The 20,371-nt window shown below is 45.3% G+C and overlaps 1 protein-coding gene across 1 annotated transcript; it reads right to left on the reverse strand.

The window, feature by feature from the left end:
* Positions 1–3,768: 3,768 nt before the first annotated feature.
* Positions 3,769–19,972, reverse strand: CXCL12 (C-X-C motif chemokine ligand 12). Its single transcript, XM_031607655.2, has 5 exons — positions 19,813–19,972; positions 15,952–16,069; positions 12,190–12,276; positions 8,591–8,688; positions 3,769–6,702 (listed from the first exon to the last, which is right to left on the reverse strand). The coding sequence occupies exons 1-5, from the start codon at positions 19,871–19,873 to the stop codon at positions 6,671–6,673; spliced, it is 396 nt and encodes a 131-aa protein (XP_031463515.1). The 5' UTR covers positions 19,874–19,972; the 3' UTR covers positions 3,769–6,670.
* Positions 19,973–20,371: the final 399 nt, after the last annotated feature.

Consider the following 20,371-nt stretch of genomic DNA (forward strand, 5'->3'; position numbering starts at 1 on the left):
AGTGGAACAAGCCCAAGAGCATAAGCTGAGCAGTGCAGTAACAATGTTCAGGCTGAAAGGACTCCAGATCCTGCTCTGACAGAGTGGATGAAAAATGACAGAAACAGAGATATCCCCACCACCTCTCTCAGAGGCTGAAAATGGACCAGTAGCTAGAGAGCACCAACAAGGAAGACATGCAGGTGGGCAGAGAGCCACAGATGACTTTGAATCACCAAGACTTGTCACATGAGCTGCAGCAACTTGAGTTGGGAAGCGAGAGGAGGTCCTCAAAGATCCAAAGGACAGAATAAAGGACCAATAAGAGACAAAGGAAGAGGCTCAAGGATTTGCTACAAGATCACCAGTATGAGCACTCCTGACAGAGAAAACTTTTTGAGCACGATTTGCTCCCAGATCAGGGGTGCATGGATCAGGACCAGGGCTTCAGCTTTACCTCTCTGCCACACCTCTGCTTTTTCAACTGGAGGGTAACCATTGTGGCAGAAAGCAAAGACATTTCACCCCAAAGCTGTCTCCTGTGTAACAGCAGGAGCCATCCTCAGCCTCAGCTCAAGCAGAGTTGGGATGGCTGTTGTACTGGTGCTATTAATCATACACAAGCTGAGGAATGCTCCCTTGGAGCCAGGGCTTTCTGCAGATGAGTTTTCAAAGCCAGAGGAATCATTAGCTCATCTGGTCTGACCCCATCTATAACAAAGGTAAGAGAATTTCACCCAGTATCCCCTGAGAGCCCATCAAGCTCTATGTGGTGAACACCAGAGCAGCATTTAGCACTGCTCTGAAGACATAGGAAAAAAGAAAAAAAAAAAGTCAGGGCTTTCCCCTTCTCTTGGGGAACTTGTTCCAAAGGCTAATCAGTTCCACACTTAGAAATCTGTTTTCAGTTTGAATGTCTCTGGCTTCAGCTTCTAGACCTTGCTTTTTGTTTTTAGGTTTTTTTTTTTTATTATTTATTTATTTCTTTGCTAGTCTCAAAGCTACTTATTTGTTTTGTCTGAAATACTCTGGATGAATTAAAAGCAAATAGTAGCTTTATAAAACAGGAAGATGTTTACCAGAAGCTAGGAGTGACCTTCATCACGTAGCATCGCAGCAGCTCCTAGGTAACATCCTTAACACTTGGGCCATTCCAACAGGAGGAAGTTCTGCTGTTTTAACAGTTTTCCCACTCCACTCTTCACTTATGACACAAGTCGATGCAGAACAGAGGCCTAGGGAAAGACCTGGGCTTTTCAGCCTCCTATTCAGCCTTGCTGGGCTCTGCCAAGCTCCAATTGCTGGGCACATACCTAGTTTTGAATCTTATTGCCCAGTAACAGCAATGCCAGGTAAGGCCATGATAGGTAGCAAGTGGGGATCTCTGATAACAGTTTCTCAGCATATAGCATATCTGATTGAGCAAAGGTAGGAAAGAGACAAGAGGTGATGCTTCTCTTCTGTAGGTACCTACAGCTGCAGGCACAGAAAATAAGTAAGGAAACTACTTACCTTCTAAAGGCCTTAGGCAAACAGCAATTCCCAGCAAGACACCCTTACCTCCACTACCACCCTTAAATGAGGTCTGAGAAGGTGTAAAGCCAGGATCCACCAGGTGTTCCTGTCACTAAGATGCACTGCACACACCTGAGTTGCCCTGGGTTGGCCCTGCCTTCCTTCCACATGCTCTATCACTGGTTCAAGCTATGACTCAGCATTTCCACTGCACCGGTGAAAAAGGAAAGCAGCAATAGCATGAAAGATACATAAACAAGCAACAAGTTTTCTTACTCAAATTAATCTTCTTGCTTCAAAATTGAAGACAGAAACTCTTATCACACTTTTCTAATGACCATTAATCGCAGTCTGTAACTGCCTTCCCTGTGTGTCTTATCCTTCAGGCTTTACAAAAAGAGAACCTGTGAGGATGTCTATGTGAAACCCCCCATGTAGCTGCTAACCCTGAGGAAATAGAAGCATTTCCCATGTTGTCCTCTGACCTGTGCTATGCCAGGGTCTGATATATCCTGCTCATAATCAGCATCAAGATGGTTGAAGCCATGAACACAGCTGATTTCCTTCAGCTAGTTAATATTAGAATGCTGCCTCTGAAGAGAGCTAGATGTGCTAATAAGGTGGGTTCATCACTAATTTCAAGGCAGCCCTTTGAATATGTAGTTCACAAGCATGTTGCCACAATGCTTTGCCAAGGAGGTGAAAAGCCCAACATTAACATTCAAGTGAAAAGAAATGATGAAAGACACAGCAAAATGTTGCACAAAATACACAGTCTTTCTTTAATATTAATGTGTAATTCTGTAGCTAATTACTGAAACCCATTTCCAGGTGGCCTAGGAATTTCTCATTGGCCATCTGCATGCACAATTACCTGCTCAGTTTTTCACAACCACTTACTAAATCACTGCTGGATTTGCAAAGGGATCATCAGTCATCTGAGCTTCCCTTTTCCTTTTTTGCATGTCTTTTGCCTTGCGTCAATTTGGCTAAGTAGTATTTATTGAATGTGAAGGTCAGGAAGGCTTAAGCACTGTTTCACTGTCATGAGCTATTTAATTATCTCCAGCCTTTGCTGCGCACAGAGCTGTACGTGGGGCTGCGAATCATTCTTATTGTTGCAGTGGAAGAGCTGAGGTCTGAACAGCTTTCTGATGGGAAATGTTCAGCAGCTCATGTCTGAGGACAAACCATGGGAAGCAAGTAATCGTTTTGTTCAGATAGGCATTTTTATTAAGAAAATTATAAGTGCATACACATTTACTGGAGAAATTACAACAGTATAAAAGTGTTTATTTTCAAAATATTCTATGAAAGGAGTAATTTCAAATGCATAATATAACTCCTCCATAAAAGCTGCCTTATAGGAACGCAAATACAAAACTCTTTTCACATTATTTGGGAAGATTTATTTTTACTTAATAAAAAGTACAGTATTCACCACATTCTGACTACACTGATCTCTTACAGAGTGGAAGATGGGGGAAGGTTCATGCAGCCCTTTCATCACCACAAACATATTCTTCTCTACGGCCACCAGAATTCTGGGGCTTTGAGCAACGTGGTCTAGTGGGAGGTGTCTCTGCCTATAGAAGGAAGGTTGAAACTAGATGATCTAAAGGTACCTTCCAACCTAAAGCATTCTACAATTCTATGAATTTCATATTTGCAGGCAAGACTCATCTTGATGGGAAGTTGGCAAATAAAAATATAAGATTTTAGGTAATGAGGTCTCAGATGCCCTTGATTACTATACATCACACGAACAAAACAAACTGCCAGAGAAAAGACGACTCTCTGGATTCTAAGAAAGGGAAAATATCAACAGAAACTTCTGTAGGAACTGCAGTTTCAACAAAACGTGTCTATTTTGACTGGAACATAGCCTTCATTGCAAAAGACCAATGAACAGTCACCTTTGCTCAAACACATCATTAAAAACATATCAAAAAGTCATCCTTCATACTTTCTCAGGCAGAATTCAGATAAGATATTCATACATACAAGTGTAAAGATAGTATAAATTAAAAAAATGGCACAGAAATAAATACCATCTATTCTCTTTCAAAAAAACAAAAACAAAAAACCCACAAACAAACAAGAAAACACCTTAAGATTTGACAGCTGCACTTTGAAAATACCACACATGACAAGACCATTCCACACTTATGGAAGCTGCTTTTTTGGCACTAGTTCAGTTTTACCCCTTTTCCTTCTTTCCTTCACGTGTGGTCCCTACATCACTCCCATCTCCCAATTTGGTCCCTGATTCAATTTTTGGTCAACAGTTAAAGGCTGTTCATGACCCTATCCTTGTTAACAAGAAAGGGAAATCTAGTGCTCTCCCTGAGTGGGCTTCTGTTAGTGCAGCTTCTCGGCCTGCTAAGTGTGCACAGGAGGAATAGAGTACAACTCACAGGGTAGCAAGGAAGCTTGGTGCAGCCCAGTAATTGATGTCCCTTGTGTGAAGGGCAGAGCTGCTCTTCCCTATACAATGATTCTCTTGCAAATAACACCGGGTTAAAAGCAAAGCTTCCCACTCAAGTTTGACATTAGGACTAAAGCAAGACAAAGCTTTGATCAGGTTCTCATGTAAGTCCCCTGTGGGAAGTCCCTTTTCTCCCTACTCACATAATTCTCCCAGGAATGCCTTTTCTGTAGCACAGACTGCTCCTGCAATGCCCACAAGTATGCTCCTATACAAAAAGGTCATCAGGTGACCCCAATTTCCTACATTATGGCTAAGGTGTTCCAGCACTGCCCATCTCAATGTTTGTGCCAATTTCTGTATTTGTCTAGGCTCTGATGTGTGAACTGGGACTGCAGCAGAGTGCTCCAAGGTTGTCCAGCCACATCTAGTCACTGGAAAGCCAATGTTTCTTCTAGAAACAAAACCTTCATGACCCTATCCTTGTTAACAAGGGATGCTGTTGAATCAAAACGAAGAGGATTATTTACCTCTGGTCTGATTCCAAAGGAAATAGATCAGGCATTAAGCTGCCCTTAGTTGGGAAGCACATGTTAGGATGCATCTTCATGGGGGAAAAGGACAAGGTTCATGTCTGTGTAAGAACGAAGATTCTTCTACACTTTCCTCAAAATCATTCTTAGCTTTGACAACCCAAGCATCAGCCTCCCAGAAAGCCACTTGCTACTGCAGATGCATGTGCAGGGACAAGAGGTAGACCTATGATATACAGCACAGTCCAGGGAGGATACAAAAAACTTATTTTCTTATATAAGTTCTTCCTGTCTTTACTCTGACAACAGGGTTCTGATCCTATTCATATTGAAATCAACAGCCCAATTCTCATAAAGTACAGTGGTAACAGACCTTCCAAAACAGAGACAAAGTATACTCAAAGCATCAGCTTGGTGATGGCATCAATAGAAGGAATGTCAAAATTACACACACACACACATTTTAGGCACAGCAGTTGGTTTCTACTTCAAAATACTTTCATTTAAAGTAAATGAGGTGATGTAGTCCCGGCCAAAGCACTCTCTGTTATAGCACCTTTTTGCAGAGAGGAAAGGACTTAGAAGATTTTTACCTGAATCCACATGGCACTAAGGTAGCCCCAGCTAGCTAAAATGCCTTTTTGGCCTTAAAGTTGCCGGCCATGGAAAGGCATGCTTACCAAAATGGTCCTTTCAGTGTTCCTGACACAGGCTGTAGATAAGAAGGAAGATTCCTTTTGAAGCAACCAGCTCCAAAAAAAACCCCAACTTACAATGTTATGACATTTTTGTTTACAATAGACACACAGATATATATAAACACAAGTATTGTGCTGCACTAATGTGCTTCCTCCCTGGATCTCTATGTGCGGCATAACATAATTATCATAGTATTTTAGGCATTTTTTCCATATGCTATTTAGCAAAGATACTTGTTTACACAGGTAAGAACCAGGAGAAGGAAGTTTCTGGCTGAGTGAAGGAATTGGTGCAAGAAGTGTCCTCAGGTGTGCTTCGCAAAGGAAATTCCAGAGGCTGTGCCGTTCACTAGGAAACTGTGACCACTGGTGAACAGTGAGTGTTGGCCTTCATCTCCACACTCAAGAAGTGCACAAACTGAGCAAAATTTCCTCTCTTGCCCCAGTCATCTGTTTTCTCCAAAGACATGGCCAGACGTCCTCTTTTGGATCTACCCAGAACAATCAAAGGTGCTGCTGCCCTCAGATAGGTGTGACTGTTCAGTAACAGAGTACAGCACTTAGTGAGGAGTTACATTAATGCTCTTCCACCTGCTTCACCACAAGGCCAGTCCAGAGAGCTGAAGTCACCTTCTGCAGATGGGTGGGAACAGACACCTGTTGCGTGACAGCACCTCTGACTCCTCCAGCGATTTGCAACATGATTATGCTGCTAGATCTTTAATAATCCGTTCCTTTTTGTGCTAAAATTTGTCATCAGAGACAGGAACATAGGAAATGCCAAGTGACATCAGATCAGTGTTGTAGCTTCTAACACACTCTTGACTCCTAACCTCCTAACACTTGGCTTCTACAAACTATTGGCACCTTTCAGTACCACATGAGCATTGTCTCAGTAGCTCACAGCTGTCGCCAAGATCTCTAATCTACAGAGAATGGCTTTAGCCCTGAAGCCCTGAACTTAATCCCTCAGCCAAAATATGTATAGTCACTGCCCGTGATAATGTTGGTCGCTTTCACTGATGTCTGATGCTTTTTAGCCTTCCTGTATTCTTGGCCTTAATGACTTTTGGGGCAAGGAACTCTTCTTTTACTTACATAACATCATTGCACTATACAGTTCATGTCCTTCTAGGTTTAAATCTCCAGGAGACTTGCATGAACCAAAGAAAAGTTAAATAAAGCAGGACCTCTACATAGCAAAGGAAATAAAATATTATATAATAACATAGGGTTAGTTTAAATTCATATCTGCCCTCAGTGCTAAGTAATCAACCAACCTGTATAAAAAACATATTTTTCTCAAAATCAAATACATCTTACTACATAATAATAGCACTGTGAAAGCAAGCCAATTTGTGCAAAAAAAAAAAAAAGACCAAAAAAAAACCAAAAAAACACCTTTGGAAATGCATGAAGCGTTGCTTTTGTGCTGTATGATAACAGTGAAATGTATTCCTTCCCTAATATTGGTTATCTGCTTTCTGGGTCCTACAGTAAGAAATCCTGTAGACGGCTTACAATGCTTGCCTCTTACATCTTGAACCTCCTGTTGATGAAGAACAGAGTGAAACACTATTAAGGTTTATTCACTTGCAAAAGTTTTGACATTAGGCCTAGTCAAACAGCAAATCAGCATCTGGACTAACACAAAGGCATTTATTTTCCAGTCCCTCTAATAAGTATGTACCAAACAGTTTGGGGGAAGTTCTCCACAAGGATCTACTGGGGGCCAGCAAGGCAAGCCCAGCACTGGGAATCATTTTGGGCAGGTTGTGCTCATCACAGTTAGTAAGGTGTTCAGAGCTCATACAGGAGGAAGGCTGGCTAGAAAGCTCATTCTGGACTTGAAAGCCAGGGCAAATAATTAGCGAGCAAAGAGACTCAGTAAAAAAAATAGCAGGGAAAGGAGGGATTAATCATACGTGAGTAGCCCCTGTAGCGGAGCAAGTGACACTACAAATGCTTCCACTCCTTCCTCCAACCCACAGCTCTGCTGAGAACCTGCACTGCATCCCCATCCAGGGGCCTGCAGGAGTGCCAGGTCTCTGTGTGAAGGGACAAAGAAGGCAGCCCACTCTCTGCTCTTGTTGGTATTCAGCTCCCATGACGGGGAGGATGGAGAGCAGAGGCTCCAAGTGTGTTGTTCAGCCCTGAAACCATCTCCATGACCTCCATGCTCTGTGACCTCAGAGCTGTGAGTGGGTGGGCAGCATGCCACACCGTATGGTGACCACTTGCCAGTGAAGGGGGTCCCAGGGACAGAGAGCAGCCATAGGCTGCATGGGAGATGTGTGAGGTGTATATGCAGAGGTAGGAAACATAGGACAGGAGGCAAAGGAATTGAAACTCACCCAAAACTGGCTGTTACCCAAGATTCTTGGGTACCAGTAGTACCCAAGAAGAGCATTGGGTTAGGAACCACAGTACAGTGTGAATGTGCCATGGATATGGGGAGGGTTCAGTCAAAACAAGGAGCCAGGCAGTGCTACCAACCTCCAGGTTTTATCTGATCCCTATTCTGCTCCAGACTGATCAACCTTTTACAATCTAGAAGAGCTCACTAAGGCTGAGCTACATGTGTCAGAGGGTAAACATCAGGGATTCAAAAAACCCTGATGCCTCTGCCTGTTTCATCTAGCCAGCAGACTCAGGACGAAGAGCCTTTCCAATGCCTGCTGGGCAAATAAGACTGTGTGACCACAGCCAGAGATGGATGTGACTACTCTTGGTGAAGGTAGCCTCAGAAAATTCATTCAGGCATAAAAACCATGAGTAAAATTTTCCTCTTTGAAGATATCCTTTCCAGTTTCCCACACCAGTAACACCACCTCTTTTTGAAGAAAGGCAGGACACACCATTCTGATGGGCCACAACTAGGAACATCCAGAGAGTTGGCATATATAATACCAAGCTCCAGAACTTAAAATTTCCCATAGAAGAAGTCTTATCCCATCACCAGTGCAATATTTCAGGCCTTGTGCTGAATTTGTCATTGAAAAACACCAGTGACAAATTCACAGCTGTTACTTATAGCTTAACTCTACCAGTTTGGTACTGGAGGATAAGACCAGCTAAAATGAATTTTTTCATTGACATTAAGGCATGACCACTTTGAGAGTGAAATAATTTGGCCAAACCTCCACCATGGTGTAATAAAACTAACATCCCAACAGCCACTACAGCTTTACATTGGGGTTCAAAAGCTCTGTCCCATTTACCCCCCATCTCTGTTGTGGCTGAATTTTTCCAGTGCTTTATGAGTTTAATCTGTATAGTACCACTTTGCAGGGAGAGTATGGTTGTTATCTGCAACAAACAGCAGAGAAAAATAAAAGGCCAGGGCGGGCTGTTTGTCCAGTGTCACATAGGATGGTCTGTGTAAGAGCAGGGACTTGAACCTGGGGTATCCCAGCTCAGAAACTAATGCCTCCTACCATTCTTTCTCCCTGGAGACTTTAGTGGTGTTGCACGGGAAGGGCAGAGTGGGCCCCGTTTCTTCTGTTGCTTTTTTTTATGAGTGCGATGACGTGGTCTAAATTAAAAGAAAAATACAAAGAGACTGCCATAAATTATCCACATACAAAGGCCTTGCTCACATTTATCCTACGGCCCCTCCACATGCTGGCAGGGTGCAAATGAAGATAACAACCCCCTTCACATGCCCACTCCCCCTATCCACATGGTACCTGCTGAGGTAGAATGGAAGTGGAGGGGACTGGATTTCTGGCTTCCCACCCACCATTCCCACTGACATCCACGTTAAACAGTGGCTTTTCTCTACATGATTTATAGGCATTCAATGCCTTAAAGTGAGGCTGTGAAGACACTTCCCTATATTGTCCCCACTGTGCAGGGCAGACACTCTGCACATGCACCAGGCTGATGGTTTGGTGTCTTGTACTCAAGCTGATACTTACAAATTAGACCAGGAACTAGGAAGAGCAGCCACACCTGAATTTACAAGTGGTTTGGTGGAAGGCAGCAGAAGGGCTCAGCTCCCATCACAGCCAGTCACTAGAATTTAGGAGTTTCCTTTCTCCCAGAGAGCTGGGGGAAAGGCTTTTCCTATTTGATTTTATTATCTTCTCCAGATCCATCAGCACTCATCTGTGAGAGCATCTGTGCCAGCAGTAACAGCTGAGCTTAATGCACTACAACATCTCAGGCTGAGGGGAGGTTTTGGGCTGGGACTATGTCAACGTGACAGTTTAGGAGCCAGCATTGTTCTCTGGTTTCTTTATTTTGGGCTCTGTTAACTCTACAAGGGCCTGATTTTGCAAATCCTTGCAAAGGGAGAAGGAAAAGGCAGTCAAGGAGGGACTGTAAATGAGGACTGGGATTGTCTAGAAGTGATAAAGGATTTGTTAGCTATTTCAAGAAAGGACTGATTTGCCCCATGTCTATAAAATGGATGAGTGTTGAATGATGTTGGCCACAGCAGTTGCACAATGATTTTTAAAGCCATTTGAGGAATTTGGATTCCTGACAGCTTGAATGCATTTTACTGATGTCTCATAAGTGTGTATATTACATGGAGATGTGATGAATAAAAAGCAGTAATAAAGGCTAAGCAGGATTAATGAGCAAAATAATTCCCTACTAAAAATCATCTCTGCTCTCACAATGACCTGAATTAGACTGCTATGCTCCATGAACTTGTTCTTGCCTTTAGCTGCAGATTATAACACAGAAGATACTCTTGTATTGAAACATTGGTATAGATTAAGATGTCTTGACAGTTTGGATTTTACTTAATCAATTACAAGAGCCCTTTCTACAAAAAGTATTAATTTTATTCCAGAAAAATAAATTCCCATGTACAATTGGGTTTTCATAACATGAAACAATTAGCCATTTTATTGCTAGTGCATATAGGGTAATGTCACATTTCATACAGTTTCAGTACAAGTGAAAAAATATAATATATGGCTGATTGAAACTGATAGCTACATTAACATTTATAGATCTATATAGATTTATTTTACAAGCTGTTAGTAGTTCAGAAGGATATCGGTGTTTTAAACTACCAACACTCATATGGCTCCAATTCAAATATATGAATTGCTTGATGTGCTATAAATATATTCCAAATACATTTCATTGAAGAAGTCAAAGCTGTGCACTAAAATATATCAAAAACATGCCTTGTGAAAACACTATAGACAGTGTCTTGACTGTCTATGGAGCGTGAAAATGCTACTGGTGCTAGCATTAATAGTTGGAAAATGAAAATAATGCCATGATGACCAGGATTAGATGATGGAGATGTATGCTTTCTGTCATCTTATTTAGTGAATTGGGACCAAATTCTCTTCTGTTACTCAATGTGAATTAGGATGAAACCCACATAAATTAGCAGAGTTGCTTCTGGATAACAGCTAAGTAAGTGAAACCCTGCACGTGGAGAACAGGTGCAGGCTCACTGGTTTCAGTAGAGCTGGCCCCAGATCTTCACCAGCGGAAATGAGAGCAGAAGGTGCTCCAACCAAATTGTTTCCCTCAGGCAGGCAGGCAAGATGTGGACTTATCGTCACATCTAGACAACCCTGCAAATTTCTTAGTGCCTCCTAAGTTTCACATCTTATGAACAGCACAAAGGGCTTCACTGGGGCTGACAGCAAACAGAAACTTAGCCAAGGGCTTGAGGATTTTCCCAGGTTGGGAAGAATAGCCGAAGCCCCTGTGATAGTCAGCATGGGCCACATCCTGCTCTTGGCTTCAGCTGTGCCTAAACCCAAAGCCATCCTGGCAGCATTAACTTGGATTACCTCTGCAGAGAATTTGCCCAAGGACAAGAGGGCTGAATGCTGGCAGCAAAGAAGGCACTGAGCATCAGATGAGATGGGGAGAGCTGGCAGGGTTGGAATCACAGTCTGTTAGCTGGTTTCCCTCCCTCCACTCCTCAACTCTTGGCCCTATTACGGTCCCAGAAACACCAGATGGAAAAATTACATTACTTCTGGTACCACTTTCCCCCCTGCGTGCTGTAAAACCACAGAGGAAAAAGCATTTTTTTTTTTCCTTGAGACAGCAGAGGGCATTCAGCTACCTATATGGCCTCCAACCTTCTCTGAGGCCATACCCATCCCCATCTTTCTCCAAGGATGCACTGCTTTTGCCAGTGACTTGATTCCAACCCTGCCTTTACCTGCAGAGGCAGTGGCAACAAGGTTCAGCATGGTTATGGCATGGTTACGGAGGAGAGGCAATGTGGTGGAGGTGGTGGGAGGGACTCTGAGTGCACAGGTGGGCTTGCTGGCCAGAATGCTGCTGCAGGACAAACCACAGCCCGGGGCTCAGGCCCATCACTTGTTTCATCTTCCACTCCAACAAAGCTGGAGTCCACCCCTGCATCTCAGCACAGAAATATTCTCTGTGCTGCTCTTGCTCACCGTAAAATATGACTGAGATAGGCTGGGTCCTCCTCAGGATAGATATGACCAGCCACTTGCAAGGGGAATAAAAATGAATTAAAAGAGTCTGGATTTGCCAAGTATGGTTTTCCCCTGGCCTTGTGGGAGAGCCTTATTCATGGCAGAACATCTTGCCTTGGCTGATATTATTAGCACTCTGCACTGGCCAGTGGAGAAAAAATTTTTACTGCCAAGACACGCTTAGCCTCATCCGCCTGTGCAAGCAGACCCCCAGTGTGACATGGAGAAGGGGCTCCAAAGAAACTGTAACAATATAGATTCTGAAGTAATTGTACTTTTGCTTGGAGAAGAGGGATTGTAAAGGAAGTATTTTTTCCTTGGGAGAACGGCTCTTTATAAAAGAGGATGAGTTGGGGACCCCAGCACAGATACTTCAGGACAGATTTTGCCTGATATCCTGGCAAAATTCTTGGTTTAACATTTAGGATATGCTAGAAGCTGTTGTTTTAATACAGACTAGTCCAACTCCAAACCCATCTTCAAAACAATATGTGATTTCACAAATACTTTGTCCACATGGTTAAAGCCAGCCCTTAACGTTCTACCCTCGAATAACTCAGGATGCGTTAGCTGTTAAGTCCATTTGTCTCTTGCCTTACTTGTTTAAAGCTTTTTCCAGATATTCCTGGATCCACTTTAGCTTGGGATCAATGCACACTTGCTTGCTGTTGCTCTTGAGCCTTGCACTGCCAAAGGAGAGAAGTCAGAGTGAGTCCCATGCATGACACCCCTCAGCCCGCACACACCCATACACCTTACTCCACTCATACATTTGCAACTGCATTACAGTTAAGCTGTTGTCCTTGGGCATCATTGCTGCTCTGAGGTACCCCAGGAAGAGGCTGGGATATCCCTGTGATCCTCCAGACACCTCCATAAATATCTCTGACTTTGGAGCACTGGTACAGTTCGCCTCCCCTGTGCTGATTCCTGTGGTCTGTGCTGGGATGCATGCTGTGGAGGGGGGGAGGGGGGGAGAGATGCAGAGCATGAATCTAATTCCTATCTGGACAGCTACAAACTGAGGGCTGGGAACAGCTAAATTTAATTCAAAATAACAGCGTGGTAAATACAGGTCACTTCTGCACAAAATTAATTAAGAACAGCTTTCCGACTCAACCCCAATTGAATTTTTGCATGCTTTGGAAACGGATACCAAGCCATAAATCTTGGATGTCCTGAAAAGGTCTGATCACTCCTTCACTTTTTCTTTTATTCAAGACTGAACCAGCAGGTTGTAGGCAGGAAGATAATTGGAAGTACCAAAACACCAGAGGCAAATTTCTCCTTGTACATTCAGTCAGCATTAGAAACAAAAGCAGAAACTTCCTGAGGGGTTTCTCCTGAATGTCTGAGCTGCACTTTCCAAGCCACACTTAACTAATTTGAATCTGCTAAGAAGCTGCAGAAAAGGAGACAAATTTTGGAAACCTGTCTGAAGCCAATTCCCTGTGGCAGCTGTGGGGGTTTTGGTTACCTGCACATAAGCAGTACAAACAGCTCCTCACCCCTATCTGCAGACGTGACCCCCAGCACCTCAGAAGAGTGTTTCAGTTATCCCAAAGCATTCAGTTATCCCAAAGCATCTCTGCCCGCTGCTCAGAAGCCTCCCCTCAAACAGCCTTGCCACGCAAAAGTGCCAAGAACAGCAATTTCAGCAAAATGCCCATAGGAGTGAGTTCAGTACTTGCTTAAGCCTTTTGTTGGATGAAAGCCAAAATATTCCCTACTTCATAAAAATGAAGCCTGCGGAATATAAAAACGTGGAGTAAGAAGTAACAGGTCAAAAAGGCTCCTCGGTCTGAAGTTATGCAACAACACAGTTGTAACATAAACACATTGAAGATCCAGCCTTGCAAGCCCTGTGCCAATAAAGTGATGAATGGACCTAATTCATATTTCCCATAAAGCAGTGCCAAGCTGGAGAACTTCCAGTGAAGTGATACCTACAGTGCAAATGGATTTGCTGATGTTAGCAGTGCCTGGGAAATATTAAGCTGGCTGTAGGAGCACAGAACCAAAAGTACACGTAACCCCACTGCATGCAGAGAGAGAGAGATGAAGACCAAGGATGAAGACATCGGTTTTTGTAGGCATCTGTTTCAGCCCCCCTCCCCTCGTACAGTTACAGTGTAGACTTAGGTGTCTATAGGGAATGTTCTTCCAGCAGATGTTCTGATGTCTGCTTATGAGGCAATTAACTAAAATCAATGCTAAACATGCCTTTTTGCTTCTGCTGAAAAGCAGGGGAATTAGGATTGACTTTGTAGAAGTAGACATTCACAAAGCAGATTTCTGGATTTCGAAAGCTGACTCCCTGTGGAACTGAAGACACAGCTCTTAGCCTTTTTTTCAGGTATGATTCCCCTCAACGTAAAGGGAAATGTACTGGAGCAAAAAAATACAAGCTCCTTCATTAAAACCATATGAATTCAGTTACACTCTCTGTTCTTGAAAATAGCTTTGAAGTCACTCACACCTTCACTATATAACAGATCTGCTGAGTTCAGAGTGAAGTTGAGTTGAGAAACCATCTTGACTAGCAATAAAAGAAATCAGTTTTGATTGTCAACTCCTCTTCCAGTGAAGACCTAAGCTTGAGCTTCTGGGGGCATTTGGAGGTAAGTTTTTGGTTTAAGTACTTTACTTATTTAAATAAAACAAAGATGGTGACCTACAGGTCCATGTGTTGTGTGTACCACCGAATCTCACTGCAAACAAATTCAGACCAGGTACAGGGCAAGAACATGTATTGTCAGTGGTTCTCTATTTCAAGCTTTTAACAGTGTTTAATGACTATGATCCTAGTGATAAGTAAGAGAAAAAAAACACACTGTATCCAAGCTTAAATGTCTGTTATCTTCTTGAAACTACTCTCAAAAATTCAAAATCCTCTACAAAGCCTCTGCATTAGGACCCTCATAGCATCTATTGACAGTCCCAGAACACAAATCCATACACTATTTTCCTTTTGGATGCTTGCCTCCAGAATTGTTTATAGGTACAGATCAGTGTCACAGCTGGTTTTGCCATTTTTCTGAAACAAAATTATTTCTCAAGTAGGTTTACATTTTTCTGATTGTCCTCCACCAAATCCTAAGGCAGGAGCACAAATTAAAAAATGTGGATGATCCATCCAGATGGCTTAAAAAAGAAAAAATATCATATGAATAAAAGGTTGTATATCCCTGAGAAATATCATGAAACCTCATCAGTTTTTTTCAATGCGGAAATGTTCTGGATGACAAAGAATGGATTTCTACAGCATTTAAATTGCAACTGGAAGAGCTCAACATGGATCCACACAGGACCAGCAATGGGAGTCCATGTAGTTGCACAGAACCTCTCAGACAGGTCAGAAGAAGCTGATGATGGTAAGGCTCCTTTACAACAGAAAGATCATAGAATGGTCTGGGCTGAAAATGACCACAATGATCATCTAGTTTCAACCCCCCTGTCACAGGCAGGGTCACCAACTACAGACCAGGCTGCCCAGAGTCACATCCAGCCTGGCCTTGAATGCATCCAGGGATGGGGCATCCATAACCTCCTTGGGCAACCTGTTCCAATGCGTCACCACCCTTGGAATGAAAAACTTCTTCCTAATATCTAATCTAAAGCTGCTCTGTTTCAATTTAAAACCATTCCTCCTTGTCCTAAGATGAATGCTCATTTTTGTCATACTGGAAGAGGGAACTGTCCATGAAAAAGCCAACCCAAAAAACTTCCCCTTCCACTGTTCCCCCTCCTCCTTTCCCCTCCCCCCCCCCAAAAAAAAAAACACTCCAAAAAGAATGATCCCACTCTTCCTGAAAGATTGGTGTTTCCTTTTCAGCAAAGATTAACGGGTTATTTTCCATTGGGAACATGACATTTCTGTCCTGCTATGATCTATGACTTAGTGGAGTCAGACACTGCCTGGTAAGGGTGCCCTTAGGTCAGGCCAGCACATGTTTAGGGGCTGTACATCTGGGGAAGGTTACAGAAAATCTAGAAATTCTTTTTGCCTGTGGAAATTCAAATTATTGGAAGAGTCAGGTCTCAGTAAAGTTTTTATCTTGAAATGTGAAGGCAATGGGCAACCTGTCTGATGTTCCTGCCCACATGCCCATGACTGAAGCAGGAACGGGACCACATGGATCAGAGGTAGAAACTCTCACTAGAAACATGTGGGCTCCTGTGTGAGGGGTAAAACATGGTCCTGCCATATCTGACACAAGGAAAGAAGAGGTGAACTAGAAATCAGGGCAAGTGACACAGTCCTAACTGCAGCAATGGAGAATACCAGCCAGCACACAGAACAGGAACCAGCTACGTGGTGCTCCCTTTTGACACCCAGCTGGAAAGAGTAAGAAACTTACACAATCTGAAGTGAGCAGTTGGGAGTGGAGAGGATTTTGAGGTGTTTAATGTTGGCCCTTGCCACGTTGCTCTCGAAGAATCGACAGGGACATCGGTAAGTCAGGCTGACGGGCTTCTCTGCGGGACACGGAGAGAAAGGACACGTTACTCCCTCTGCTCACGAATGCACAGAGCAGGGCTGCAAAACCCTCCGAACGCGCAGGTGGGGAGAAGAAAAAAAAAAAAAAAAAAAGCAAAGAGAAAAGCCCTGGCTCTAGAGGAGCATTTACCCCCAGCTCGCTGCGCAGTCCTTTCACCCCAGTCTCCGGCCCTTTAATCCTGGCGCGTGGGATTTGGGAAAGACAAAAGAAGAGGGAGAGAAAATGAAGATAAGAAAAGGAGAGATTAGAATAAGGAGCTCTGCATTGTGCGGGGATGCTCCTGGTAATTAGACAAGATAAAGGCCGAAAGAGGGGGCACTTGTCCTCCGTGTTATTCTCGCCAAACGACTCTGACCCGAGGCCAAATTAGAAGGTAGCCAGAAGAAAGCGATGAATTCCAAAGGGCTCCGATCAAACCGGCTGGGCTCAGGTGCGGCTTTCAGCGGGGACTTAGCGGCTGCAGAAAAGCCCCGAGTGGTTCCGCCTTTCCCAGGGCCCAGAGCCTGACCTTTCTCCACCGCAGCCCAACTGCTGCCAGAGACGTTCGCACATGGATGCGGCTGCAACCGGGAATGTGAGATTGAGTGGGTTTGAGGGAGAGATTTAGAGTACCGTAGACCCCCTCCAGCCTGTGTCAAAGGAACAGAGCTCAAGGAGACAGCTCTCAATGGTGTGCACCCCATACAGGGATCAGGGACCACCAGACTGTGTGAGTGCCTCAAAACCAGCACCACAAGAACAGAATTAAGTTTACTCCCTAGGTTATAAGTCAGCAATATATACGCACGCAGAATGGAGAAAAGCTGCCTGGCTTTTGCACAGCATCTGATGCAGTCCTACTAGATGGTTTCTCCGTGGAAGAACTCAATTACTGGCAACCAAGTGCACAGAAATTAGGTCTTTGCTCAGTCTGGAAGCTTCAAAGCACCACGCACAATGAAACACAAACACACTAGTGCTATCTGAAAGTCAAGACTGAGCTGCCTAAAATTCTAATCCCGTTGGAGCAGTTTTCAGCCTCGGTGAAGAGTCAAACTGATAGAGGAGGACATGAGCCGTCAGCTCTGGCTCCCGCTGTTGGTCAGAGCTGCATCTGATAGGGCTTCAGATCCCACAAGGCAATCTGCCCCACCAGTCTGTTTAGACACATGGAGCACTGGGCACCTGAGCCCTGCTGCCTTAAAGGCAGAAGTGAAAATAAAGAGTGGGAAGGGGCTGAGAATCCCTAAGCTGCCGAAGGTGAGAAAAAACACAGCTCTTCTAAGTGCAGCTGATGGGCATGCACATTGCACAGTTGCCAGTGCATGTGTAACCACAGACAACAGGGTGAAATTGCCATGTCCTCAGGAGGGAAAAGCTTTTTTTTCCAAGCACCCTTTTTTCTGAGCCAGGATCAGGATAAACACAGAGAACTTCATCGGTGGAACTCCTACAGATTAACTCCTGAGTCCAGACTAGAAGTTCATGCATTCGGAGGATATTTTCCATCAGTTTCATGGCAATCAGTCTGTCCAACATGAGTCAATAAACAGGAGAAGGTCCCGTTGTCATGCATGGATGGAAGGAGAGCTTCAGAGTGAGCCCCCAAACGTGGGCTGTGCTGAATGATGCTGGCAATGGAGAAAGGCATGAGGATCTGTGCCTGATAGCTATGTTATCAGCATGCTTGTAAAGGAAAGGGAGGCTGATATTGCATGCAGCCATACAGCAACTCAGCACAGCTGCACAAGTACCTCTGCAAGCTAGTTGCTAACAAAGTGAGTATAGGCTTCACCCTAAACAACATGGTTCAGACCTATGATGGAGAATGCAATCCTGTCCTCTATGAGAGCCAGAGAGGGACTTTCAATCCCATCGCACTCACTCGAAATCAGAAGGAAATTCCAACTATCATTAACTGGTCAGTAAGTCACAGGTTCGGCAGCACGGACACTGAGTACCATTCTCAGTGAGCTGACACCTCCTGCCCAGTGCTCCAGCTCTCAGCCCAGCCAGGCTCCTGCTGGGACACCTGGTGCATGAGGCATCCCTCAGCACGAGGACCCTGTTGTCCTGAAGCAGGCGGCAGGAAGCATAGCCAGGCTCCTACCTCGAGGCTGACACATACATCTTACTTACCACTTTTCAAAATTTGAATCCAATTGTTCCACACATAGAACTGATTGAGCTAGTTGTTCTCTGAAATAGCACTGCAGGAACAAAAGCTCTGGGGGTCTTCTATGTGTAACAGACGCTGAACACAAGCTTAGGCTGCCCTCCTGTACAACCTATTAAGGTACTGTTACATGAAGACACCAGTTTGCATGGAACTAACTCTGTAGGGAAGCTTTTGAGAACTTTGGCATATTTGATTGAAATAGTCAGAAGTTACAGCAGAGCCAGACCCTATCCAGCCATCTCACTGCCATCCCGTCAGCCTCATTTCCTTACACACAAAGAAAACAGCTCTTTGGACTAGAGTAGAAGAATTTCTAGATTGTCTTCCAACTGAAAGTTCTGCTAGCTCTGAACAGCCACCTCTGGACAAATCCTTGCTAGTGACAACACGCTCACAGAAATCCCCTATAGAGCAGATGCTGTAGAACTCCCTTACAGGAGTGTTGCTGTGGGCACTTTGATGGCAGCATCATTTTATTGCTGCTCATCCAAGGCTGTGTTTGTCAGCGTCAGGAGAGGGCTGGCAACTTCTTAAGACTAGAACAGCTCCATATCTCTAAGGAGTAAGGCTACGGTAGGCAGAAACGACTTCACCAGAGTGGCTGAGAATTGCTGAGAGCTCACCTGCCATGCAGGACAAGGCAGCCCTGCAACTCTGCAGCAGGGCTGAGAGCACCACAGGACATACGAAAACTCTGCAAGTTCTGCGGTCTCTCCCCTTCCCCAGCTCTTCTCTGGCAGCTTTTGAGCCATTTCCCCGCTCCAGCAGCCACCCTACTATTTCACCTCATCGTGCCACAAAACCCCGCAGCGGTGCGGCGCCGGCTCGAGAACGAGCTTCGCCTTCGGCACCGCGTTATTAAGATCATCAGGAGCAATTAACTCGCGCCGGTTACACAAAGGGGCATCTTTCCCTGCCCCGACAAGGGAACACCCAAGTTTCGGTCCCCGAATGGGAAAGGCGTTACCGAGCCGGCGGGTCTCGATGAGAGGACAAAAGGTGGCAGCTTGCAGCCGGGTAGGGGCTGTTGGAGCCGGGCGAGGAAGCAGCTGCCGCGGCTGGGTCCGGGCAACACGCGTGGACAGGCAGCGCTGTGCCACTGTCCCACCGACAAATATCGCCGCCGGCCTGGGATACCCAGGGTAGCCCCTGCCCGAAACCTCCGGAGCTGGGAGTCCTGCCCCACTTTGGCTCCGATCGAGGCAAGATGCAGCTACGAAAGAAGACTGGAGAGGAAGCGAGCAGCCGCCTGTTTCTCATTTCTGTAACTTTTTTTTTTCCTTTATAGAAATAAAAATGCATATGTTTAAAAAAAAAAAAAAAAAAAAAAAAAAAAAAAAAAAAAAACCACGAAGAAGAAGAAGGAGGAGGAAGAAAGAAAAAACAACCTCCCTGTGCCCCGAGCGCCTCTGCAAGCTTCCCCAAGCCGCCCGTGGGCCGGGAGAGAAGCACGGAGCAGCCCGCAGCGAGCAGCCCGAGACAGCAGTGCACCCACTCCCAACTCCCAACCCCGGGCCGCCCCGCACAGTCCCAGCACGGCGGGCAGGAGGCGGCTGACTTACCCTCAGACAGGGAGATGACCGCCAGGGCAAAGGCGAGCAGAGCCAGGGCGCGGAGGTCCATGCTGGCGACGGGGCAGGCGAGTAGGCTCGGAGCGGCTCAGCTCGTCCCGGCGGCAGCAGCGCTCTGCCGGAGTCCCCTCCTCCCCTTCGTCTATAGAGGGGCCGGGGGAGGGGAGGCGGGGGGAGTAGCCAGCCTATGATTTATTGCCCGTGGCATGTTATTACATCCTTCCTCCGCTCAAAAAATGCTTGGAAAGGGACCAAAAAGAACGAGGGCTCCTCTCTGCGCTCCGTCAGCCCCGCGGTGCCCCCCCAGGCAGAGTTCCTCCCGGCCCCCCCCCCCCCCCACCCGGGGCTCTGCACAGCAGCGGAACCGCTGGCATCGCGGGGGGAGAGCTCCTTCCGCGGGCGCTGCCCGCCTGGCACAGAGCAGCCCGAGCCCAGCGCTTCATTCGCAGCTGCATGCCTGGGACGGGTGCGGGGACATCCTGCAGAGTCCCAGAGTTCAAACCAGGAGGAGAAAAATCCCCTTCCACTCCCATGGGCGCAAATCTAGACT

The sequence above is a fragment of the Phasianus colchicus genome, chromosome 8, assembly GCF_987193195.1.
Source record: "Phasianus colchicus chromosome 8, bPhaCol1.hap1.1, whole genome shotgun sequence".
NCBI classification, from domain to species: Eukaryota; Metazoa; Chordata; class Aves; order Galliformes; family Phasianidae; genus Phasianus; species Phasianus colchicus.